General features: G+C 42.5%; 1 protein-coding gene across 1 annotated transcript in view; it reads right to left on the reverse strand.

Annotated features, from left to right (window-relative positions):
- The window catches only part of NCAPG2 (non-SMC condensin II complex subunit G2), a 285,514-nt gene that overhangs the window by 212,126 nt on the left and 46,775 nt on the right, over positions 1 to 26,613 (reverse strand). The window contains exons 5-8 of the mRNA XM_030198719.1: positions 23,996 to 24,153; positions 18,596 to 18,730; positions 17,612 to 17,706; positions 1,171 to 1,240 (exon numbers count right to left, since the gene is read on the reverse strand). Coding sequence (XP_030054579.1) covers positions 1,171 to 1,240; positions 17,612 to 17,706; positions 18,596 to 18,730; positions 23,996 to 24,153 — 458 coding nt within the window. The remainder of the gene's footprint in view (positions 1 to 1,170; positions 1,241 to 17,611; positions 17,707 to 18,595; positions 18,731 to 23,995; positions 24,154 to 26,613) is intronic.

The raw sequence follows: 26,613 nt of genomic DNA on the forward strand, positions 1-26,613 counted from the left end.
GCACGAAGGAAGACCAGCCCTAAGATAAGTGCACGAGTCAATAAGATGTTTAAAGTGATTTGGGTGATTATATACAACATTGAACAAAGAAAAATATAAACTAGTGATAACGTAAGGAGGCAGGGAGGGCTGCAGTGCTGTGATGTTGGTTACAATATATTGCTAAGAGCAACCTAGCCGGAGTAATATGTGATTACTGAGCACAGTTATATTATTAATAACATTAGAATACACATTAGATAGAAGTTCACTATAACAGCATAATAAAAAAAATTTAAAAAGGAGGTATAATGTTTCTTTCAAAATTAATATGAGAGTAAATGTGAAACCAAAAAGACTAGCTAACCCAGAAAAAGATAAGATCTATATTTTGGCGCCAAGTTATAAAATTGCCCCCTATGTAAGTTACACGGGTATATACAGAATAACTCTGTAGATAAAATTTTGGCATCTAAATGATAGCACCCATCTTATATAATTACTCCATAATAGCCCAATTTCAAAAATGTACATATAGAGCAAAACTGTAATAGGTTTTTTTAAGCTTATTGTACATCTAAAATGTTAAAAAACAAAACAAAAAACACTGAATTAAGGAAAATTACCCATTAATCATGAGTTAAAGCCTCAGCCAAATGACAAATTTTATGAAACCTACGCATGTCTCGAGTTGATACAAAAGCCATTAGGGAAAACATTTTAAAAAGTGCATGTATTCCCAATGGGAAATGGAAAACATATGCATAGATTTTGCATTTTATATCACTAAGGGACCTGTTTACTAAGCCACACTATAGGCGCACAAACGTTTTAGCATGCGCCAACACTAGAGACACCATTAACACATGCTAAAAAGTTAGTGCGCCTACAGCGCTGCTTAGTAAACAGGGACCTTAGTGTATATTATTTGTATGTACTATGTGTGCATAATGATTACGTATATGGATTCTGTACACCGAATAAAATATTAAGTGTGTTATAAGCTCTGTTTCCCGGCCATCCACACATGCAAACAGCAGTTTTCTGAAATTATCATTTACTTGTGTAGCTGCTATTTGTATGTGCAGATGCTTCTAAAATGACCTCCAGAATGTGTCATTTCCTAAGCCTTAAACAGATTTCAATAAAGCATTTGCTGAAACTACAAGCAAAATAAAATAGAGTATGTACCTCCAAAATACCTCCAGAAGCCTTCTTCCAAGCCCGGAAATACATTTCTGCAATGTTTACCATTAGGGATCTGATGGTGCAAATTAGAAAATAAAATACAAACTTGTGAATACAAGCTACCAAGGAATACATTTAGTACTTGGAATGAAGAAGCTTTTATTGGTTTCTAACATTCTATTGTTTTCAGAACGAGGTGGATCATGCAGAGGGGAGAGAGGAGAGAGGAGACCTAAGCATGCACATGTTATGTAAATGAGAGAATCAGGAAACCTCACTATTTGGCAAAAACAATAGCTTTCAAGAGCCAATCTTTAAACATTTTCTTTCAAATTTTAAGATATTCTGAAACTTTTAGTTTACATGGGTGGGGAAGAGTAAACTTTAAAGAAGTTTGTTTTCTTTCAAAATGTAAATATTTTTTTTTACTATTGACTTTCTTTTGGGACTGATGGATATTGGTTCTCAGACAATAAAGTATAATCAAACAGGAATTCAGAAGGCTTCCTCCTTCATATTCTCCATCTCTTTCCAATCTTCCCCAGTCTGAGCAACATTCCCAAGAAAGACTACTTGACCCAGTATATTGTTTATAATGTGTATTCCAGGGAGGAACAGTTTACACAAGGACTACAATAAAGTAACAATTCAATATAAAATAAAGCTGTCATTGGTCTACTCCTTGGTATCTTACCAGTTACTTGTTTGCCTGGATTTATGAATGATGGAAACAGGATGTTGGCATCTAGTGCAGCTAGATTTGAAAGGGATCTGAACAAACACTTAAATATCATAAACCATTATTAGCAAGTAGATTTGGGAAAGCCACTGCTGATCCTGGAAAGTGAGTTGCTAGGAGTGGAGATATTTTGTGGGATCTATTAAGTATTTCATAATGAACTAGATTGGCTACTATAGGAGACAGGATTGCTTGGCCTGACCCAACATTGTTCATTTTATGCTCTTATGATTAACAATATTGTAGTGAAAAGATGAATTTTCCAGCATATGAATTACAAGAATATTTCATGAAGTGTATTTCCATAGGTTTGGCCAGCAGGTGGTGCATGTTTATGTTAAACAATGTTACGGAGAAATGACTTCCCTCTTTAGTTAACACAGAGAAGAAGTAAACCTGCAGTGATGGCTAGGCTAGCTACTGTTTAAAAAATGTTGTTCTGGGCTCTGATTGACCCAGGAGCTCAAATTCAGCTAGGATGTACTGGCTTTTTCTGGACTCTGATTGGCCCAGGAGCTCAAATTTAGCTAGGATGTACTGAGTTTTTCTCCAGTCTTAGCCAGGGAGAAGAGAGAGAAAGATCTCTTTCCTGAGCCCTGTGAACAGTTATATTTGATAACCTGTGAGCAGCTATATGTCCTGAACTCCCCAGGTACTATTTAGAAAGTAAACAAATGTTTAGTGTTATAATTGATCCACATTTTAGTTACCTGTTGTTGTTTGCGGATTGCACCTTTTCTGTTCATTGTTCTAATTTTTCATGATAACAAACATTATCAAGTGCTTTAAACATTAATCAATGTAGGATCCAACTCCTCAATAATGCACTCCTCCAATCATCATTGCACTAAGTCCATCCTGCCTACCATATAACTCTTAATATAATGCAATGTCTCATGACAATAAACAGCTTAACAAATTCAATTATCTGCAGGAATGGTGATCCCGTGCTGTATCTTCCTGTTTTGATTTTCAGTATGTTTGTTTTCAGTTAAGTTCTCCTGATGATGCCAAATGAGGAGAAACATGGATACTGCATAGAGGACAACACTGGGAATCCATACCTAAAGGAGAAAGCAAAAAATAAATTTTCTGCACATAGGATTATTGGGACATATTTTTTAGATCACGTGGGATCCTTTGAATGTGAACTTTTGCACTGGAAGATATAGCTCGGGAGCACCATTCCTGCAGATAAGTGAATTTGTTGAACTGTTTATTGTTATGAAACACTGCATTATATTAAGAGTTACGTGGTAGGCAGTGTGTGTACTTAGTGAAATGAAGGTTGGAGGAGTGCATTATTGAGGAGTTGGATCCTACATTGATTAATGTTTAATGCATTTGAACTGAGCACTATATATATATATATATATATATATATATATATATATATATATATATATATATATTTTTTTTTTTTTTTTTGTTATTTTGTTACATATTTAGGTTTTTGTTAATATTGAAAGTAGTATTATTGGAAAACTGGACTAGTTTGTTACCCCACATATATATAGGTCAGTTAAAATTTAATGCCAAGAAGTTCAGAGTGATGCACTTCGGGTGCAGAAATCCAAGCGATATATACCAGATAGGAGGGGAGACATTGTTAATCTTGGCTTGGAGAGGGACCTTGGGGCGATGGTGTCTGAGGATCTGAATCTGATGGTGAAAAAACAATGCAAGAAGGAACTGGACGAAATCAGAAGGATGCTAGACTGCATAGAGAGGGGTATAACCAGGAGAAGAAAGGAGGTGTTGATGCCCCTCTACAAGGCTGAAAGGGGACAGTCTCAGGAATAATGTCAGGAAGTATTTTTTCTCAGATAGGGTGGTAGATATCTGGAATGCCCTCCTGCGGGAGGTGGTGGAAATGAAAATCGTAATGGAATTCAAAACTGCATGGGATAAACACAAAGCAATCCTGTTTAGAAGGAATGGATGCAAAGAAGCTTAGCGGAGATTCAAAAGCAACCCTGGTAATTGGAAAGCAAAGCCAATACTGGGCAAACCTTTCCAGTCTGTGCTCTGATTGCGGCTGGACAGAGTCAGCTTCGGAAGTTAGACAACAAAGCCAGTACTGGGCAGTCTTCTACGGCCTGTGCCCTGATCGTGGCTGAATAAATTTGGATGAGCTGGAGTGGAGCTTTTTAGGGGCTTCAATGTTAACTTCAGAAATTTTAGAACAAGGACAGTGCTGGGCATACTTCTACAATCTATGCCCTGAAAATGGCAAGGACAAATCAAGACCAGGTATCCATATGAAGTATCATAAACCATATGTAATGAGTTTATCATTATTGGGCAGACAGGATGGACCTTACAGGTCTTTATCTGCAGTCATCTACTATGTTATGATACTAAGTTCAGACCCGATGCACAACTAATGCAGGAAAAAAGAAAAAGCAGGAAAAAAGAAAAAATATGGCTTATTACATTAAGAGGTATTGATATTTATGTGGGCTACTGTTAGGATGTGTTAGTTTACCACTAACTTGTTCTGTTTTAGCACAAGTCCCATTTTATGCAATAAAATCTAGTATGCCTGAATGTAACTCATCTTGAGCTACTAAGGGAAAAAGTGTGAGCAAAAGCCAAATAAATAAATATTTAGGATTCTGCAAAGTACTTGTGACTTGGATTGGCAACTGTTGGAAGCAGGATATTGGGCTATGTGGCCCATCGGTCTGATCTAGTACAGCTATTCTTATGTTCTTATAAGGCTATAGCGAAGTTACACCTGTAACAGATGTTCTCTGAAAACAGCAGGACATGTATTCTCACACAAGGGTGACACCATCAGATGAAGCCCTCGTACAGACACTACGCAGTGTTCTATATCTTTAAGAAGCTACTGGAAGCAATGCACCACACATATGTGAGTTCCTTCCACCAATATGAGTGTGCAGGACTAGCAATATAATATCAAAAGCTAAAAAAAAAAAAAAATACAACTCCTGTGGGAGGTAGGAGGGGATGCGAGAATACATATCCTGCTACCCTCGGAGAACAGCTGCTACAGGTGAGTAACTTCGCTTTCTCTGAAGAGAAGCAGATCACTGTTTCTCAAATATGGGCACCCCTAGCTATTAGACTCATCAAGAACACCACACCATGGAAAGACCAACCAGAAAACCAATCAACCTGAACGTATATACACTCTTGTTGTGAGAGTGCAACCTGGAAAAGAATAAAAATAGGCCTAGGAGGGTGGATTGAATTCTAGACACCAAACAAATTCTGCAGAACCGTCTGACCAAACAGACTGTCTCGTCAGGTATTCTGCTCAAGGCATTAATGAGATATGAATGTGAGGGCTGAAGACCACATTGCAGCTCTGCAAACCTCTTCAATGGAGGCTGATCTCAAGTGGGCTACCGACACAGCCATAGCTCTGACATTGTGAGCCGTGACTTGACCCTCAAGAATCAGCCCAGCCGGGGCATAAGTGAAGGAAATACAATCTGCCAGCCAATTTTATAGAGTGCTTTTACCAATGGCTGCCCCTATCCTGCCTGGTCAAAAGAAACAAAAAGCTGAATGCCAAACCTGGATCCACTCCTGCAATGCCTCCTGCAACATGACCCTGAGCCATTCCTCGGAGGCAGGAATGGCAAAAGCAGGGCCAGTGTAGGTTTAGTGACAGCCTGAATAGATGCCCATGTCAAATCCAAAGGCTGGTCCTGACATTTAGGAGACTGGCACATTGGCACTAACTCCACAGAGGGAGAGTAGTCCTCATGGCACCGAAATTTCTCAGGTATTAAGGGTACCAATGACCCAGATATCCTGGCACCGTGCTTCAAAAGGAACGGATGTCGATGTTTCCTTGCCTTTGCTAGACGCACATTAGAGTGCTGAGGACAATGATGAATCCAGATGTGTGCTCGGAGTCGGGTCTGATGCAGGACCAGTCTGAAAGGGCCCTACAGGTGCCCGACGTCGAGGCAGGGGGGAGACCTCCTTACTGGCCGTGCTCCCCCAGTGTCCAATGCAGCTTCTCCAGCTGTGGGGACCAATACCTCTGATACTGATTTCAATGGAGTGGTCTTAGAAGTGCCAAAAGGTTTCTTGCGCTGGGCCTGTCTACTCTTTTGGGTACATTCTGCATTTTTAAACAGAAAACACAATTAACGGCCCTGTGGTCAGCACTTAGGTATGACTTATACTAGTTATGAGGGTCAGTCCCAGAAATAACTCTGTTGTGTCTAGAGCACCACTTAAAACCACTGGGAGTTTTCTGTGACCTTGAGGGAAAAATAGTCAATATGAAATCAAATGGCTCAATTATGAAAAATAAAGAAATCTCTTTAGAAAGAGGAAAAACTACCCCAGCCAGTGCTCGGGTCAAGCTGTTCTCAGAAGCTGTGCAAAAAATAAGGAAACAAACCTGCCGGGAAAAAAAACCTAAACAAATAAAGGGGATTGGAGAAATTACCTAGAAAACAGAAAATTAGGGAAAATCCTGCGCACCACGAGGGAAGGCACTCTGAAAAATGGAAATAAATGAGGCACTGAGGAGAGCTCACTAAATGTGACTTCACTGCTCTATGAAAAAACAAAGACTGCTGGTCGGGCGGGAAGACACTCACAAAACCACAGTATGATGCTCCCAAAAGTTTCTTTAAGATACAGAACACTGGGAAGCATCCGCATTGGAGCTCTGTCTGATGACATTACCCACTTGTGAGAAACAATGTCCTGCTTGCCGTCAGAGAAATATAAGTTGATAAGGCAGAATTCTTCATAGTGAGCTTGGTCCCTTATAGACGTTTTCTCCTACTACAGCAAGTATTTTTTGGTCTTTGTCAGTTGTTGTCTGTGCAGAAGTCTTGAGTGGCTAAACTTATTAAAGGCTATTTCTAATACCACAGACCAATAGGGTAAGTTGTAGACAGTCATGACCTAGTGGCAGAAAGATCTTAAATTTTAGCTCCAGATGTCTAGACACTTTTTGGGCCAAAAATGGTGCCTTCTTAATGGAAGATCCTGAAGAAGCTGGTGTACTAGAAGAGAAATTACGTCTTTGGAGAACTAAGACATTGTACTATGGATCAGAAATCAGTCATATCACTAATTGGTGGAATAGGGGTAAAAACCTAAGATCCTTAATAGCTTTAATAAAAATTCTGGGTACGAGTGGTCTTCCACATGTTCTTCAGAAGGAAGGTTTGTGGAATGTGATCAGGAATGTTCTTGAACATGCTGGGCTTGGTTATCCACCTCCACGGATTTGCAAGAACAACACAAACAAGTGTCTTCATAATCATGTAGATATTGGTGTCCAAAGCAAAAAATAATCCTAGGAATTGACTGAAGCAGGAGGTGGTGGTTGCGGTGGACGCTGAAAGGAGTCTCTTGTCATGGACTGAAATTCCTGTACTTTACCAGCATTTATAAAGGGCTGAACTGTGTTGAATACATTTTTGAAGCAAACAGAGCAAACTGTTGTGGGAAGCCTCCTTTGCAATCAGGGGCTTTCTCAATGTTGTCATGGGTTCAGTGATAATAGTAGCACAGATTATGTTGCCTTAGAGTTCATGTGCTAGCATACATACCTCTCTGAAGAGAAAAAGATTTTTTGATCATCATTAAAGTAACCCTGCTCTGCTCTGCAGTATGCCTTTTACTGGACAGCTTCAGGGAACTTATTGTGATTAGTTATTTTTTTCTGTGAGTTTTTACATTTTGCTCCTTGAGCTGCCTTACTCTGGGCAGTCTAGAGGGAAGACAACTTGTTGGAAAGCAATTTTGCCACTGTTATATCTAGAGGGCCTTGTCATGTGCTCATGAACCAGTTGCCTGAAGAAGCAAATTTCTGTGAGCTGACCTCAGAACTGAAAAAGTGAAACACTCCTCTTACCAAACAGACTCGTTGGAGGGGTCAACGTTGACTGCTGGTTCCATTGAGGTGAAGCTCAAGCTAATAAAGCTTCAACTGCTGCTGCCACTGTGTTTGGGCCGAGGCAGAAAGCAGTCAATTTGACGGAGACATCAGTCCACTTCAGAACTAGAGCTGGGTCTAAGGGACATATGGCTCTGATGAGCAATGAAATTATTCTTTGCTGGCCATTAACTTTCAGAATCCAGCAGTTGTAGCTTTGTTTTCAGTGAAGAGAGGTGTTTGAACTTTGAGACTGGTTAGAGAGGAAAGGGAATTATACTAGCACAGAACACCTGTGCATGCTCAGTTAAACCTAAAAGGCTTTTCTGAGCTAAAGGAGAACTCTACACACACAAGTTCATCAAGAAGACATAACCAATTGGTGTGCCTACATATTCTCCGCTCATCTCCAGAGAAAGATAAGGATACTGAAGAGTAGTTCTCTTACAGGTTTACATTTCTTATAAATGCTGATATTAAAATCCTCACAAAGTACTGCAACTTAGGTTCAAGAGATGATTCTTACCCTTACTGATAGATTGAAATCTCCCTTCCCACAATTAAGTGACCATCCTGAAGTTCCAAAATCTTACAACACAGTTCAAAGAACTGCTCTTGACCTAAATTTGAAGCAAAGTATTTAATTATCCAAGTCATTTCCCACTGACAGCTATATTCGCTATCAAAAATCTCCCCTCCCTTTCTTTATTTTTCACCTTTTTTATTGAATGACAAACTTTAACATACAGTAACATAAAGTCACAAAATATTTCCTCAGACTATAAAACAGTACAGCTTGTCACCAAAAGATTTACTTTACTCCCTCTCCCCCCTACCTTCCCTTCTCCATGCCCCTTCATGCACATAAACCTACTTCCACCTACCCTCCCTCTTAACTCCTTTCCCCCGCCCGTCCACCTCTGAGTTGCCCCCCTGGTGTTGGACTCTGATAGACCAGGTAGGCACCCTCCCCCCCCTTTCTCAAAACACAGAATGGACCACAGGAGCTCCTTTTTATCTCCTTATCCAATGTTACAACCATTCAAAAAGCAAGTTGTGCCCGCGAGGGCTTAAGCTCTAAACATACGGAGTCCATACTTGCAAGAAATTCTTTCTCCGTTTCAAGGATCCCTTAGTTCCCCTGGCCTCCCACATTGCTAACACATGTATTTGGTTCCTCCAATGCCAGTAAGCCGGTGGTTCTGGGGATATCCAGCTTTGCAAAATACATTTCCAAGCCACCAGGCATAACTTACGGCACCATACCTGTTTTCCTTTAGCCTGTGTACTAAATGCCCTTTGTGTATCCAGTACAAAGTGGTTCCATGTCCCATTTATTGTTGAGCCTAATGTTTTTGTCATATATCTCCAAATCTGCCCCCAAAAGGCCCGCACACCTGGGCATCCCCAGAATGCGTGGTGTAACGTATGAGGCGTTTGCCCACATTTAACACACTTAGCCTCCTGCCCGGGCCCCATATGGGTTAACTGTTGTCTAGTCACGTATGCCCGCATTACCACTCTATACCCACATTCTCACAGTCTCTCATCCCCAGTAAGATTAGAGACCCCCCTTAGAGTAGTTCCAACGTCCCATTCCCCTAAGGACCTTCCCGCTTCCTGTTCCCATTTTTGCTTAATTGCCTAGTAACTTTTTGGAGGCAATTCCTTCACTAGCGCTTTGTGGAGAGTTGACACTGTTATTCCCACAACCTCTAATTCCTGAAAGAAAGCATGCATTTTGGGTCCTATCTTTGCCTTCACTGCTGATTGGTTCAGATTTAATATGTAATGTTTGATTTGAGCGTACGCAAAGCGGTCCCCCCAGGACCTCCAAAGTTTAGCCTGCAAATCTTCATACCTTATAAGTTCTCCATCCTGTCCCATTAAATGCTCCACCCTCTTGATTCCGGACCGCTCCCACAGTATGAACGCCACATTATCTTGACCTGGGCTGAATTCTACGTTTCCTCTAATGGCTAGCAAGTCTGAAACCGCAGGATGCCCTCCCTGTCCTTTAACCAACCTTTTCAATACCTCCCGTAAGGGCTGTAGGAGTGTGCAGCGCCTAAAATGCACCAGAAGCTGTTTGCGCCCTTGGTGCAGTAATGTAATAGGGTCATAGGGGGAAAAATATTCTCACTCCTGCTCTAGTGGTGTGAACACTTGCGTTTGACAGATCCAGTCTCCTAGATGCCTCAATAAACATGTTTGATTATACAAGCCCAAATCTGGTAATCCCATTCCTCCCTGTTGCCACCCGCCCTATAAGTATATTAATTTCAGTTTAGGCTTCTTCTTTGCCCAGCAGAAATAGCTGAACATTTTAGCAGCCCTCCTCAGATCCTTCTGAAGTAGGTGCAGGGGGAGCTTCTGCAATACATATAGCCACCTAGGGAACACTATCATTTGTATCAAGCTTATTCTGCCCCGCAGAGAAAGTGAAACCTTCCCACTTTCCAAGTTGCCGTCTTGTGTCATCTAACAGTGTATCTATATTAAGGGCATATAAATTCTCTAGGTCCACTGTCAGTCTTATCCCTAGATATTTAAATGAACTGAGGAACTGAGTTCGATTCCTACTTCAGGCACAGGCAGCTCCTTGTGACTCTGGGCAAGTCACTTAACCCTCCATTGCCCCATGTAAGCCACATTTAGCCTGCCATAAGTGGGAAAGCGCAGGGTACAAATATAACAAAAAAAAAAACCTCCGCCCAACTCAAGGGAAAGCCCCGATCCCACATTTGTTTCACTTCAGAGGAAGAAGCCAATGCTTCTGACTTTGATGAGTTTAAGCTGAAACCTGTATAATCTCCATACTCGCTTATGTCCATCAATGCCTGAAGGGACTCCCGGGGATCTGTCACCATTACTAAAAGGTCATCCCTCTCACCAGTGGGCAATCTAATATATCCTTTATTAGGGAGTCCAACGATAATACGAACAGCAAGGGGGACAGTGGGCATCCCTGCTGAGTTCCTCTCTGTATCGAGAAAGCCGCCGATTCCACCCCATTTAACCAAATTTTGGCCCTCAGTTGGTGATATAGTGTTTTTACTGCCGACATAAATCGCCCTGCAAACCCATATCTTTCCATGGTGGCAAATAGAAACTCCCAGTGAACTTTATCAAATGCTTTTTCAGCATCAAAGCTGGTAAGTAACGCTGGGGTATCTCTACGCCTCCTCATCTCCAAGGTCCCTAATATTTTCCTCAAATTGTTTGCTATTACTCTCCCCTCTACAAAACCAACTTGTGCCTCATGTATCAATTTAGGTAATACTTTCACCATCCGATTAGCCATTATTTTTGCCAGTAATTTCGTTTCCACATTTAATAGTGAGATGGGGCAGTATGATTCTGGTTTTATCGGGTCTTTTCCTGGTTTTGGGAGGACTATTATCTGTGCTAAGGATAGGCCCTCTGGCATCTGCTCTTTATCTACCAGGTCGTTAAAATACTTTGTTAAAGTTGGCAAAATATCCTCTCCCATTATTTTATAGAACTCCATTCTAAATCCATCGGAGCCGGGAGCCTTAAGAAATTTCCCCTTCGCTATCCCCAATGTCACCTCCTCTTCTTTAATCGGTTGGTTTAGTATGTCAATATCCCTTTGATCAAGAGAGGGTAAGTTAAGATTGTACAAGTACGTAGTCCCCGAGAGTCCCTGATCGGCTGGCTTCGCATATAATTGCCTATAGTATCCAGCAAATATCTCGCATATTTCCTCATCTTTACTCACCACTGTCCCCCTCCCATCTTTCAATTGTAATACTCTCCCCCTACCACCTTTAGGTCTTGCGAGGCTTGCCAAAAGGCGCCCCGCTTTGTTTCCAAAACGATGCAACTGGTATTTATAGTATAGTTGGGATTTGGAAGCCCGCTGCTGTAGCAGCTCATTTAGCGTCACTTGTAGCTCCAATAATCAAATGTGATGGGCCGCCACATGCGTCCTACCATATAGTTGGCAAGCTTTGCATATCGTGACACTCAATCTTAGAATCTCTCTATTTCGAGCTTTCCTAACATAATGTGAATAGCTAACTATTTCCCCGCAGAGTACCGCTTTTGCTGCCTCCCAGAATAATATTGGGTCTTCTATGTATTCTTTATTCAAAGTCTCATAGTCTTTCCAACGCTCCCTAAGCCTTGCTTTAAAAGCTTCATCTCTTGAGAGGCCTAATGGGAACTGCCAGGAGCCAGGCGTGTTTTTCCTCTGGCCCAAATCCCACTCTAAACTTACCCACGCATGGTCTGAAATCATGTAGGGGCCTATATTCGCTGTTATCACCTTCCCAAACAGATCTTTTGTGGTGAGTAGTCTATTGTAGCCTGCAATGAGTGGGCTCGCGAGTGGTGTGTATAGTCTCGCTCTGCGGGGTGGAGCACCCTCCAGGTGTCTACTAGATCCAGTACACATCCCAAGCGTTTCAAACCCCTGGTGGACGCCACCACATCTCTGCGTTGACCTTGCGAACTGTCCATTTGCTGATCCCATACTGTGTTGAAGTCCCCACCTACTATTATCTGTGCCCTTGGGTAATTTAACAGCTGGTTTATCACACTATTATAAAACGTTTTATCGTAATGGTTAGGCACATACACATTGCAAATAATGATTTTTTGGCCCGACGTTTCCACCTCCAACACAACCCACCTTCCTCCAGGATCTATTATGATTGGCCTGACTGCTGCGGCTACCCCTTTTCGTATGAGCACTGCCACCCACCCCCCCTTCTTCCCCTGCGCCTCCGCAGCTATACATTCTCCCACCCACCACCTTTTCATTTTTTAATGTTCCTCTCGACTAAGATGTGTCTCTTTTAGTAGTGCTATATCTATTTTATATCTCTGTAACTGTTGCAAGATTTTCATCCTTTTTATAAGGGAGCTGATCCTTCCCACATTCCAGGTGACTAGTTTAACCATGGGCTATGTCTTTCATGAGCGTACCCATCAATATTACTTGTGTAGTTGTCTTCCTCCAGGTGGCATCCCAGCCTTTGCCTCTCAGAGCTTTCCAAAATTGGTTTCGCGTTCTCTGGTTTATCTTTGATTTCTTTCCCTCCTGTGGTCTCTCCTAGTCCCCCTCCAAATTAACCTTTAAACCTGATGTTGTACTTGAGTCCCCTCCCCCCTTCTCCCCCAACACCAACATTCCAGAACAGGGAACTAATCACGTCTAACGCCTCCCATTCTCTCCCCCCCTTTATAACTTGTAATACAATTGTCACATATCTACTCATTTCTTACCCATTCACACCAGATTAAGGCCATATTATGGTGACAGTCAGCACCTCATTCCCTAACCCCCCCTCCCCCAGACTTTAATGTCGTTTCCCTCCTCCTTACCCTGACTTTATACCAGAATCTTCCTCAAACATCTCTTACTTTTTATCCTATCAGTAAAACATGCAACTTAATATTGTTATCCCTCTAAACATGGGTCCATTTCTAAACCTTCTAAATCTAGGCACAATGCTGCCTAGGCACATGAAACCTGTTTGGATAGTTCAGTCTCTTCCAGGACGCAGATCTCTAGTCTTGTTTCTCCTCCAGGTCATGGTGGTGTATCTCTGTTGGCTCCTGCTGCCACCTCTGCTCCTAACTGGGTCACAAATCCTCCCGCTGCCTCTACCGATTCGAAAGATCTCGTTGTCTCATTGTGCGTTATCTTTAACAGTGCTGGATACATCAAAGCAAATCTGATTTTCAAATTAAACAGTTTAGTGCAGATCGGCGAAAAGACACGCCTCCTGCCCACCACTCCCACCGAATAATCTTGAAAACATAAAATCCGTTTTTGTTCAAAAATTAGGGCATTGTCCTTCCTAAAAGCCTGCAGAATCGCTTGCTTATGGGTGAAGTTCAGCACCCTCAAAATGACCACTCTTGGCCTGGCTCCGTTAGCACTCCGAGGTCCTAGGCAGTGTGCCCTCTCCACTCTCAGTGGCCCCGCGCCCATCGGAAAAGCCACTTTTTCACTGAGCCAATGTTCCAGGGCTGCTGCCATATCTCGGGTGCCAAAAGATTCCGGAACCAGGTCTTCTACTTTTTGTTCCAGTACTTCAATTTGTTTTTTCAGATTCTTGTGCCCTTCCTCCACCTCCAATACCCGATCTTCCACTTCACTAGTTCTATTCTGGAAGGCTACACACTCACGAGTTAAGTCCTCCATTCGGGAGGGGCTGTCCCACGCTCGGAAGATCTTGTGGACTACGCCCATGTTCAGTGACCACTCGTGAGGTTGCATTATCCTGCTCAACCTGTCGGCCAGACTGTTGTTTACGCCTGCCAGAAAAGTGGCTTGGAGGAACATGCCGTGACGGCGAGCCAAAAGCCACATTTGGACGGCTTCCTGACACAGAGAGCGAGAACTGGTGCCCCCCTGCTTGTTGGTGTAATACATGGCAACTCGATTGTCTGTCTGAATTAAAATGATTTGTTTGGACAGCCGATATCTGAAAGCCTTTAGAGCGTTCCAGATCGCTCTTAATTCCAGGAGGTTGATCTGCAGACCTCTTTCCTGAAAGGACCAGGCTCCCTGAGTGTGGAGCCCATCTACATGAGCTCCCCACGCCAGGAGAGACGCATCCGTCGTCAGCACTTTTCGTGGCTGAGGAACTTGGAATTGTCGACCCATGGTCAAATTGGATCGAATCGTCCACCAGTGGAGAGAATTCCAAAAGCCGGTGGACAGTTGGATGACATCCTCTAGATCCCCCGCAGCTTGCAACCACTGGGAAGCTAGGGTCCATTGAGCTGATCTCATATGTGGACGTGCCCTAGAAGTCTCAACATCTGCCGAGCCGTGACCTGGTGAAACGCTCGAACCATGGACACCAGGGACAGAAGATTGTCCGCCCTTGTCTCGGGAAGATAAGCTCGAGCTGTCTGAGTGTTCAACAGGACTCCAATGAATTCCAATGCTTGGACTGGGGTGAGATGGGACTTGGAATAATTTATGACGAACCCCACCCAGTAGCTCTAGCACCCGAATAGTCATTCGAATGGACTCCAGAGCACACTCCTTCGAGGTGCTCTTCACCAGCCAATCGTTGAGATAAGTAAACACATGCACTACCAGTCTGCGTAGTGACGCTGCGACTAAAGCTAGGCATTTGGTAAACACTCTGGGTGCAGACGCGAGGCCAAAAGGCAGTACACGGTACTGAAAGTGCTGTGTTACCAGCCGAAATCGAAGATACTTCCTGTGAGCTGGAAGTATCGAGATGTGTGTGTAACCATCCTTTACGTCCAGAGAGCATAGCCAATCATTTTCCTGAATCATGGGGAAGAAGGGTGCCTAGGGAAACCATCCTGAACTTTTCTCGGACAAGAAATTTGTTCAGGGCCCTTAGGTCTAGGATGGGACGCATCCCCCCCCCCCCCCCCCCCGTTTTCTTTTGCACAAGGAAGTACCTGGAATAGAATCCCAGCCCTTCTTCCCCTGGTGGAACGGATTCAACTGCTTGGGCATTCAGAAGGGTGGAAAGTTCCTCTGCAAGTACCTGTTTGTGCTGGGAACTGTAAGAATGAGCTCCCGGTGGACAATTTGGAGGTTTGGATTTCAGATTGAGGGTGTACCATGACCGGACTATTTGAAGAACCCACCGGTCGGAGGTTATGAGAGGTCACCCTTGGTGAAAAAAATATCAACCTCCCCCCAACCGGCAAGTCGTCCGGCACGGACACTTTTACTGAGGCTATGCTGAACTGGAGCCAGTCAAAAGCCCGTCCCTTGCTTTTGCTGGGGAGCCGCAGAGGCCTTAGGCGCATGTTGTTGATGAGAACGAGCGTGCTGGGACTGAGCCTGGACAGGCTGCCGCGAAGCAGGAGTGTACCTACACCTAGCATAGGAATAGGGAGCACTCCTCTTCCCTCCAAAAAAAAAACTCCTAGATGAGGAGGTAGTAGCAGAAGACACCCGGCGGGAGAGAGAATCCATAGCATCATTGTGCTTCTTGAGCTGGTCAACCAGATCCTCTACTTTCTCACCAAAAAGGTTATCCCCCCCGGCAAGGAACATCCACCATCCGCTGCTGGACCGAATGATCCAGGTCAGAGACACACAGCCATGAGTGTCTGCACATCACTATACCTTGGGCAGCGATCCTGGATGCTACATCAAAAGTGTCAAATGTACCCCTGGCCAGGAATTTTCGACACGCCATCTGCTGCCTGACCACCTGGTAAAAAGGCTCAGCTTGCTCTGGAGGGAGTGCATCAACCAAGTCAGACAATTGCCTCACCAAGTTCCACAAGTGGATGCTCATGAAGAGCTGGTATATTTGGATCTTGGCAGCGAGCATAGCGGCCTGATATGCCTTCCTCCCAAAAGAGTCCAAGCTTCTAGATTCTCTGCCTGGGGGCACCGAGGCATAGTCCCTAGTACTCTTGGCTCTTTTGAGAGCGGAGTTCACCACCATGGAATTGTGAGGTAGCTGAGACTTCAACAATCCAGGCTCCCCGTGGATCCGATATTGGGATTCAGTCCTTTTCAGGATCACGGGATTAGATAGAGGAAACGACCAGTTTCACATAAGGACTTCCTTCAGTACATTATGCAAAGGAGCCGTTACAGCCTGTCTAGGTGGAGAAGGATAATCCAGGACCTCGAGCATCTCAGCCCTGGGCTCATTCTCAACCTCCATAGGGAAGGGAATAGCCGCAGCCATTTCCAGGACAAAGGAGGTAAAGGATAGACTATCCGGTGGAAAAAGTCTCCTTTCTGGTGGAGGGGAAGGTTCAGAAGGAATTCCATAGGACTCATCAGAAGAAAAGTACCTGGGATCCTCCTCTTCCTCCCACGAACGCTCATCTTCAGTATCAGACAAGACATCTCTCAGAGCTGTCCGAAACTGAGCCTGCTTCAACGCCCTTGATGGCGGTGCCGAGAAGTCACCGCCCGCCTGGACTCCGGTGAAGCTTCCTCCAGCGACGTCGAAGGGGAGTCGACCTGGGTGGCAGGCAGCACTGAGGTCAAGGACCTCACCACAGGCAAAGGGCCAGATACTGCGGCAGCAGACAATACGGAAGGCGCAAGCACCCCCAACACCGAAGCAGACTGGCGCAGCAACCCTTCCAGAAGCTCTGGAAGCAGGGCCCTGATGCGCTCATCGAGAGCCGCCGTCAGACAAGGCTGTGGGGTCGGTAAAGGAGCTGGTGGCAGAATCTGTCGAGGCTCGGGAGCAGGTACCGGGCTGCTAGACCGACGCATCGGCACCTCCTGATTAGAGGGAGAGCGATCCTCTCGGCGCCGACGCTTCTCGGGTGCCAAATCCCTCGAGGCCACGGAGCTCCCGTGATTCCTGGACTCCAACTCCTCTAAAGATCTTGTGGACTTAACTACTTTCTCTTAACGCTGTACCTTTCCGCCCCTTGTATCACTTTCCATTTATTGTACTTTCCTGTTTGTTAACTAAATGTAGTAAGCCACATTGAGCCTGCCAGTGGTGGGAAATTGTGGGGTATAAATGATATAAATAAATAAAATAAATATACTCCTTGAGTGCCACTGCCCACTGATATTTACTTTTATGGAATATAACAGAAACATGATTACTCTCTTGCTTCGCAGCCCATTTCTCTTAAAAGGTTACCTAAAGTACCAGAAATTCAAATATGCTATACAGTTAGTCTCTGAAATAGAAACCATACGCCAAGTCAAAAACATAGTTAACCAAATTTTATATCTAATATTTCTATTCAAGTTTAGTACAAGAACAAGTAAAGGTCACTGCTATAAGAACCAGCAAAAAAACGTAAGGAAGAAGAAGACATTGTGAATTGCTCTAACCATCAATTTATGTAATACATACTGTGGAAAACACTGCAGTTGGTTTTTAATGGTCCCATGGATCATTTTAATGAAGTTGGGATTCCAGCTGAACAGAAAGCTCAGAAATCTTTTTCCCTGCCAATACAAGAGAAACAGTAACATCAATGAAACAAAAGTAAGTACAATTCACTAGAAGAAATCTGTCTACCTTTTAACCACTATGTCCAAAAGAAAATAAATCTATAAACTAGATGTTATTTAGGAGCAGGGGTAGGGGTATGGTTTGATTTAACTCAAAACATTTCACCATAAACGAACATGAAAACTGGTCTAGACTTGAAAAACATCTATCTAGAAATTTATTTGTGACATTTATATCCCACATTATGCCATTCAAGTTTGAGTTCAATATGGCTTACAATAAACATTATAGGATACATAACAAAGAATAATGCATAAAAACTAATTTGTTGTAAGAATCCAATTTTACAATATAGTATCATAAACGTACTGGGATAGGTTTAACATTTAGAAAATCTATTATGAATGAGAAATTGTACATGAAGAAAAGAGCAGGTTAATGGTAAATAGACTAATAACCAATTCAGGTAATAATTGTTTGAGATATGGTTGTTCTTTGTGAGGGTTTGTTTGAATAGGAACGATTTGAGGATTTTGCATTACCTAGTATATTCCTGTATATTTCTTATTTTGGGTGGTAAACTGAGACAGTCCAATATAAAAGATGGTACTAAAAGGTCTGCACTACATCTTTTCTTCCTTCTTTTGCTTTCAGAAGCAGAAAAGTTCAGAAAATTAATAATTAGACTATTAGAAATAAAAAAAAAAAAGAGAAGAACTTGGAATTTTGTTTAACAAGCTAATATCTGATGACATCACAAAGACATGTTTCATGACATAGTAGTTATTTCACTATCACTGCATGAACTGTCACTGGACACAAGCATGTATTGCATTTTGTTTTACATCATAACTTCAATAGATTTTATTAAAGCACAGTTACCTCTTCTTTTTTGACATGTTTGACACTCATGAAACACTGAAGCAACAAGTCTTTTACTTCAGTGCTCTCTTTACTACTGTAATCAAACGTTAGGAGGGCCTGATGGAAATGCCACAGTTGGTTTATATCTGAACACTTAAAAAGAAAAAAATGAAAGCAATGAATTATATGATATTTTATTAACAAGCAGCAGTTACAACAGGAATGTATCATATGATGTTAAACAGGAATAGTATTCACTCCTTTAAATTACAAAGCTAACATTTCCCCTTCATACCTTATGAACCCTCACAATTCCTCCCAGAATTCTCAAGAGCATGGATTACTCTACTAGCTCAAAAGATAAAAATTAAACAGTTAATGTTTCTAAAACCTCTTCCTCTCTAGCAATATCCTCTTCACCGTGTCTTGGACGTCTCTCCTTTCCTCCTGGGCCCGCCCTCGTCTGACGTATGTAACCTACGTCAAGACTCGGCGAAGAGGCGATCAGCTGTTCTTCTTACCCGTGCAGCGCCTTCACACTGAGGTGAGAGGCACTGCGCGGGCCCGGTAAGACGGAGGGGGGGCCCGGTGGAGGGGGCGAGCGACGGCGACGACCTCAGGGGGGGTGGCGGGGGCGGGGCACGGGGTTGGAGGATGGCGGGAGGTGGAGCTGGGGAGGAAGAGAGGAAGGGAGGGGGGCCGGGGCAACTAAAAGTTTTGATTTTTTAATGCAGGGGGAAGCAGGGAGCAGCAGCGACCTCGGGCGGGGCGGGGGGGGGGGGGGGCAAGGCCGTGCTTGTTTTGGGTTTTTTTTTTAAAAGTTTGTGGCATGCGTAGAGCAGCCAGCATAACGCTTGGCTGCTCTGCGCATGCTTTACGGGCCGATTACCAACGTTTTTAATGAAGGGTTAGTGAATGCAAGTGAGCTGCAACGAACAGCTCATTTGCATTCGCTATCCTTCGTGCATAGCCGTTCCGTACCGATTCGTTATGGAATTCGGTACGGAACAGCTCTAACGAGGACTTTTGTGCATCTTGGCCTCAGTCCTCTCTTTTATCTACTCTATACTTGCTAGTTTTAATTTGGGGGCTGGTAGTTTCTTTTAAAACTGTGTTCAATTCTGTGCTGGTAAATTGTTTTTCTTTGTGCTGGAGTTGTTTTGAAGGAGCTGTGTTTTCTACAGAGTGAAGTAATCCCATTAACTGGCAGTAGCAGATAGGGTCTGACAGGCAGTTTAGGATATAATTTAGTCTTCCCACCCACCCCTAGGACAACACTACATTTATAGCAAGTAGTGTAATTAGGGTAATAAGCTAGGTGTGCTCTTATAGAACTATATACATTCGTTACCATGTTAGTAGTTATCACTACAAGGATCATACAATATATAAACTAAAATCACTTTATATCAGACTGAAATTCTTAATACAGTAGCAACTCTTACAAAATTGAGAAACCTGAAAACACTAAGATGGAGTCAGCAGTCCTGCAGCGAGAGGGGTGCTACCCAGTCTTTTGCATTGAGTGTCACATGTATGATTATCTCCCAGTTGGTGAGATGTAATATGTGTGTGCCCGATGCAAAGAGCTCCTAGACCTCAGAGAGCATGTTCGTTCTCTAGATACTAGAGTAGCAGATTAGGTAGAGATGAGGGAGATAGAAAAATACATAGAGGAGACCTACAGGGATGTTGTAGAGAGGTCCCACCTCCAGTCAGGTAGCCTCTATGCTACCTTGGAGGAGGGAGGTCTCCCAGAAGTTGAAGTAGGAAGTACTCCTGTAGCAAGGACCTACCCACCCACCAGAAGATGTACTATCCTCTCGTGCAGAGGATATATCTTCGATGGCTGACCGGGAGGAAAAGGTTAGAACACCTGTCATACTTGGCGATTCAATCATTAGGAATGTAGATAGCTGGGTGGCTGGTGGACAGGAGGATTGCCTGGTGACTTGCCTACCTGGTGCGAAGGTGGCGGACCTCACGTGGCACCAGGACAGGATTTTCGACAGTGCTGGGGAGGAGCCGACTGTCTTGGTACATGTGGGTACCAATGATGTAGGAAAATGTGGGAGAGAGGTTCTGGAAGCCAAATTTAGGCTTTTAGGAAGAAAGCTCAAATCCAGATCCTCTAGGGTGGCATTTTCTGAAATACTACCCGTTCCACGCGCAGGCCCCAAGAGGCAGGCAGAGCTCCAGAGTCTCAATGCGTGGATGAGACGATGGTGAAGGGAGGAGGGTTTTAGATTTGTTAGGAGCTGGGCAACATTCTGGGGAAGGGGGAGCCTATTCCGAAACGATGGGCTCCATCTTAACCAGGGTGGGACCAGGCTGCTGGCGTCGGCATTCAAAAAAGAGATAGAGCAGCTTTTAAACTAGATATGGGGGAAAGGCCAACAGTCGCACAACAGCACATGGTTCGGGATAAGGTATCTTGCAAGGATACCTCACAAACAGGGAAGATAGGGTTTCTGGATAGTGAGGTTACACAAGAGACAGTGGTAGGCCAGGTGCCCTTAAATACAACTAAAGATCAGACAAAAGATGGCAAATCAATAGTGTCAAGCACTAAGCATCATGCAAATAGGAGCAACAAATATACTCTGAAATGTCTATATGCAAATGCTAGGAGTCTAAGAAATAAGATGGGAGAGTTGGAATATATTGCACTAAATGAAAAATAGGACATAATAGGCATTACTGAGACCTGGTGGAAGGAGGATAACCAATGGGACACTGTCATACCGGGGTACAAAGTATATCGTAGTGATAGGCTGGACCGAACTGGTGGAGGGGTAGCATTGTACATTAACGAGAGCCTTGACTCAAATAGATTACAAATTCAGCAGGACACAAATCACACCTTTGAATCATTGTGGGTTGAAATTTCATGTATAAAACGGAAAAGGACGGTGATAGGAGTGTACTACCATCCGCCTCGCCAGGATGAGCAGGTAGACGCAGAAATGATAAAAGAAATCAGAGACGCAAACAAAATGGGCAATGCAATAATAATGGGTGACTTCAATTACCCAAATATAGACTGGATAAATGTAACATCGGGACACACTAGAGAGGTACAATTCCTTGATGAAATCAAGGACAGCTTTATGGAGCAGCTGGTGCAGGAGCCGACGAAAGAAGGAAAAATTCTAGACTTGGTTCTTAGTGGAGCGCAAGATCTAGTGAGGGACGTTATGGTACTGGGGCCGCTTGATAACAGTGATCATAATATGATCAGTTTTGATATCAACCTTGAAGTAACTATACATAGGAAGTCAAATACGTTACCGTTTAACTTTAAAAAAGGAGACTATGATAGAATAAGAAGAACGGTAAAAAAAAAAAATTAAGAGGGGCAACTGAAAGGGTAAAAACTGTACCACAGGCATGGATGCTGTTCAAAAGTACCATCCTAGAGGCCCAGGCCAAACATATTCCGCGAATTACAAAAGAAAGACAGAAGTCCAAAAGACAGCCGGCGTGGTTGAAAAGTGAGGTGAAGGAAGCTATTAGGGCTAAAAAAAAACGCCTTCAGAAAATGGAAGAAAGAACTGTCTGAAAATTAACAAGAAGCAACATAAGGAGTGTCAATAAGGAAGACCAAGAGGGATTACGAAAAAAAGATAGCATTAGAGGCAAAAAAACATAGTAAAAATTGTTTTCGGTATATTAAAAGCAGGGAGCCGGCAAGAGAATCAGTTGGGCCGCTGTACGACCGAGGGGTAAAAGGGGCGATTAAGGATGACAAAAAACTAGTGAGGTAATTAAATTTGCTGATGACACAAAGTTATTCAAAGTCGTTAAATTGCGGAAGAGTTGTGAAAAATTACAAGAGGACCTTACGAGACTGGGAGACTGGGCGTCTAAATGGCAGATGACGTTTAATGTGAGCAAGTGCAAAGTGATGCATGTGGGAAGGAGGAACCCGAATTACAGCTAAGTCATGCAAGGTTCCACGTTAGGAGTCACAGACCAAGGAAGGGATCTAGGTGTCATCATTGATGATACGTTGAAACCTTCTGCTCAGTGTGCTGCCGCGGCTAAGAAAGCAAATAGAATGTTAGGTATTATTGGGAAAGGAATGGAAAACAAAAATGAGGATGTTATAATGACTTTGTATCGCTCCATCGTGCGACCGTACCTCAAATATTGTGTTCAATTCTGGTCGCCACATCTCAAAAAAGACATAGTAGAAATAGAAAAGGTACAGAGAAGGGCGACAGAAAATAATAAAGGGGATGGGATGACTTCCCTATGAGGAAAGGCTGAAGCGGGATCGTTTTAGATTAATAACTTAAGCAATGATGCTGACACAGTTTATTGTAATGTTTTGTACTCCAGTTGTTCAAATTAACATATTAAAACAGCTTCACATGTTTCAGAACACAACTGCAAGATTAATATACTCAGGGAGTTTGATCATATAGCCCCTCTTCTGGTAGACCTACATTGGCTGCCAATAAGAACATAAATCAATTTTAAATGTCGTTTACTTGCTTATAGAATTATCTTTAGAACTGCTCTATTATATATGGATCACCTTACAAACTATCCTTCTTAAGATCATAAGTCTTAATCAATATCATCTGCTAAAAACAAAGCATAAGCAATTGTTTACATCTACATTTTCCAATCAAGCTGTAAGGTTTTGGAATGCCCTATCCTCCTTTTCTCATATCTGAAATAAATCATATGATTTTTTCATCGAAAGTTAAAAGCATTTTTATTTTCTGAAAATGCCAAAACAAAAGTCTCTGATTGCTGTAATTCCCAGATATGGCTGGTCAATATATATTTTTTTTAAATCTGCACTGAATTGAAAAGGATAAAAATACCTATATTGCACCATATTGTAGTCAGGGCTGTTGAGTTGGATTCAGAAGCAATTTTGGGTAGAGTTGGAGTTGGTGTCAGTAAAAATGTACCGACCCCAGCTTCAAAATAAAAATACTTACATTATATAGTAAATTTAACATTTTAGATATTTATTTTTTGTCCTGTATCTAAAACTAAATATAAGTTAAATTTACCAGCACTTTAGATCCAGTACAAAAAATTTAAAGATTAATATCAGTAGGAGTCGGACAGTACAAAAATAGAGGAGTCAGAGTCTAAGGTTAAGTATAACAACTCCACAGCCCTGATTGTAGCAAACCCAATTAGTGGGTGGGAGGTTGCTGGTGTAGGGGCAAGTACACACAGGTGGGGGCCAGGCAGATGTTAGGGCCAGCGATAAGGTGTTAAATCACAACAGGTAAAAATAAGGAAGTCCCAGCTTTCTATGAGAACCTAGTTATTCACAACACCTATTTTAAGGAAAATTAAAAACTAATTAGCCCCAAAACAGCCCAATCCTCTAAAAATATATAGTTTGTGTCATCATTTTGGACTGTCTTATAAAACTGATTTTCATACCATGCTTTTCCCATCAAGGCTTTTTCTTATACGCAAGACAAAAGCAATTTTAACTAGTTCTTCTTTCCCTTCTAGTCCTTTCTCCCACCAAGCTTCACATAAGCGTTGGATGTCAAACTGAAGAGCTGTTTCAGACTTTGGCAATACCCGTAAGACACCTAAAACAAAAACAATGGAGCAGTTATCTTCAACTTCTATACACAATTGAACTAAAACAGCACAGCAATTCTAGCAATGTTTGATCATAGTAAGAATGCATCACTACAGGTCCTGTTCCTGTTATGTAGTGAAAATCAATGTTAAAAGAAAAACTTGACGATGCCATAAACCACAACCAGCCAACGGGATGAAGTGAAGAGTCGTTTATTCAAAGCACCAATGATTGGACCCAAAGTCCTGTTTGCTTGTCGAGAACTTCAGCATCCGTCCAACACCACAGATGGACTGACTTGGCTGTGCTATTGTTTTGCACCAGGTTTCCCAATTTTTAATTTTGCTTGGTAAGTTGTATTGTGATCCCTGAAGCAGGCAGTTTCACCGCCGAAACACAGACCGTGTCGGGTCCAAATTAATGGTGCTTTGAATAAAGGTATCTAAACTCCATCCCATTAGCTGGCTGTGGTTTGTGCCATCCTCTAGTTTTTCTTTTGACTACAAGTTGAGGTTCCTACCTGTTTGTGTATTTGGCTTCCTGTGAAAATCAATGTGACAGGGAAGCCATTTTCTTGATTAATTTGGATAGTGTATACCTCATTCATATAGAACTGTATAGAGACAAACATTAGGTGGCAGCCTAAATTACTGTCTTTCTAAGCTACATGCCTTTTTTCACTTCCATAGATCTAGCCACTAGGATGACATAGCCCTAGTCAACAGAGAGGCAGACTGTTATATTTCTTATCCGATAAGCAAAAAGAGACCACTGTCCACAGTACAAGAGTCTTATAAGCATGCATTTTTTTTCTCTCACACACTTCTATGGTCATGTGTGTTCCTATTAGCTAAGTGCAACTGTTTACACCTTGGAAAGGGTAGAATTTTATTGCCTTTGTTCTGCTTAGCACACATTTTTTAATATACATTTCTTAGGTACACTCTGCTAAAGTGCATAAATGCATTAAGCCCAATACAGACACTTTTTTTGAAGATGAGCAGAGAAGAGTTAAGAGTTTGCTGTCAGGATACTGGAACATGCTATTCACCGCCATTGTCTTGAGATGAAAGAATACAAGACAATGGGCTTAAAGCGTACATGCATTTTAGCAGAGTGTACCAAAGAAATGTATATTTTAAAAAGCGTGCTATTCTTGATCCATTTCAATAAGGCTTTTGCCCTCTTCATTCAACTTAAACAGTGCTTGCTAAAAACAATGATATGTTCCTGGCCAGATCCAAATGTCTATTCTATACTCATCCTTCTCGATCTATCTGCTGCTTTTGACACTGTTGATCACTGCCTACTCCTTAATACACTGTCCTCACTCAGATTTCTGGGATCTGTTCTTTCCTGGCTTTCTTCTTATCTTTCCCATCATACTTTGAGTGTATACTCTGGTGGATCCTCCTCCACCTCTATCTCACTATCAGTTGGTGTACCACAGGAATCTGTTCTAGGACCTCTTCTTTTCTCCATCTATACTTCTTCCCTTGGTACTCTGATATCATCGCATGGATTTCAGTATCATCTTTATGCTGGTGACTCCCAGATCTACCTCTCCACACCAGATATTTCAGCAGGAATCCAGGCCAAAGTATCAGCCTGCCTGTCTGACAATGCTGACTGGATGTCACACTGCCATCTGAAACTAAACATGATCAAGACTGAGCTTCTTATTTTTCCCCCTAAACCAACCTCTCCTCTTCCCCCATTCTCTGTCTCTATGATAACACTCTCATCCCATCAGCTTGTCATCTTTGATTCCTCTCTCTCTTTTTCTGCACATATTCAACAGACTGCTAAAACCTGTCGTTTCTTTCTTTATAATATCACCAAAATTCATCCTTTCCTTTCTGAGCACACTACCAGAACCCTTATCCATGTGCTTATCACCTTTTGCTTAGACTACTGCAACTTGCTTCCCACAGGCCTCCAACTAAGCCATCTCTCTCCTCTTCAATCTGTTCAAAATTCTGCTACATGACTTATATGGGCATCTCTAGCATTTAATGCATGCTAATTATTACTGTGTGCTAAAAAAGCGCTACCTTGCCTGTGTAAAAGACCCCCCAGGTTACTTAGGATCAAAAAAATTATGAATTAACCTCCAAAATTAATACATGAACAAGGAAATTTTAACATAAAACTAGCAGCTAGGACATTAGCTCAAGGTTTAAAAACCAAAAATCTTGTTGCCTTTTCTGTCTCACTCTTGATAAATCAGGAAAAATATGTATCTGTGATCCCATAAACTATTTTTTTTAAAGAACTAGATTACTTGCCCCCAGGTACACCAGTCATAGACCTGGTGTAAATGTAGACATATAAATGCAGCAGGGATCGCACATAACTTACAATATTCTATAAGGCGTGTAAGCGGCAGCCTAACTCATATCCTGCTCATGCATTGCCCTCTGAGCATGCAAACTTAAGGAATTCCCATGCAGACACTACTTCACTA

Source organism: Microcaecilia unicolor, chromosome 1, assembly GCF_901765095.1.
Source record: "Microcaecilia unicolor chromosome 1, aMicUni1.1, whole genome shotgun sequence".
Lineage (NCBI taxonomy): Eukaryota > Metazoa > Chordata > Amphibia > Gymnophiona > Siphonopidae > Microcaecilia > Microcaecilia unicolor.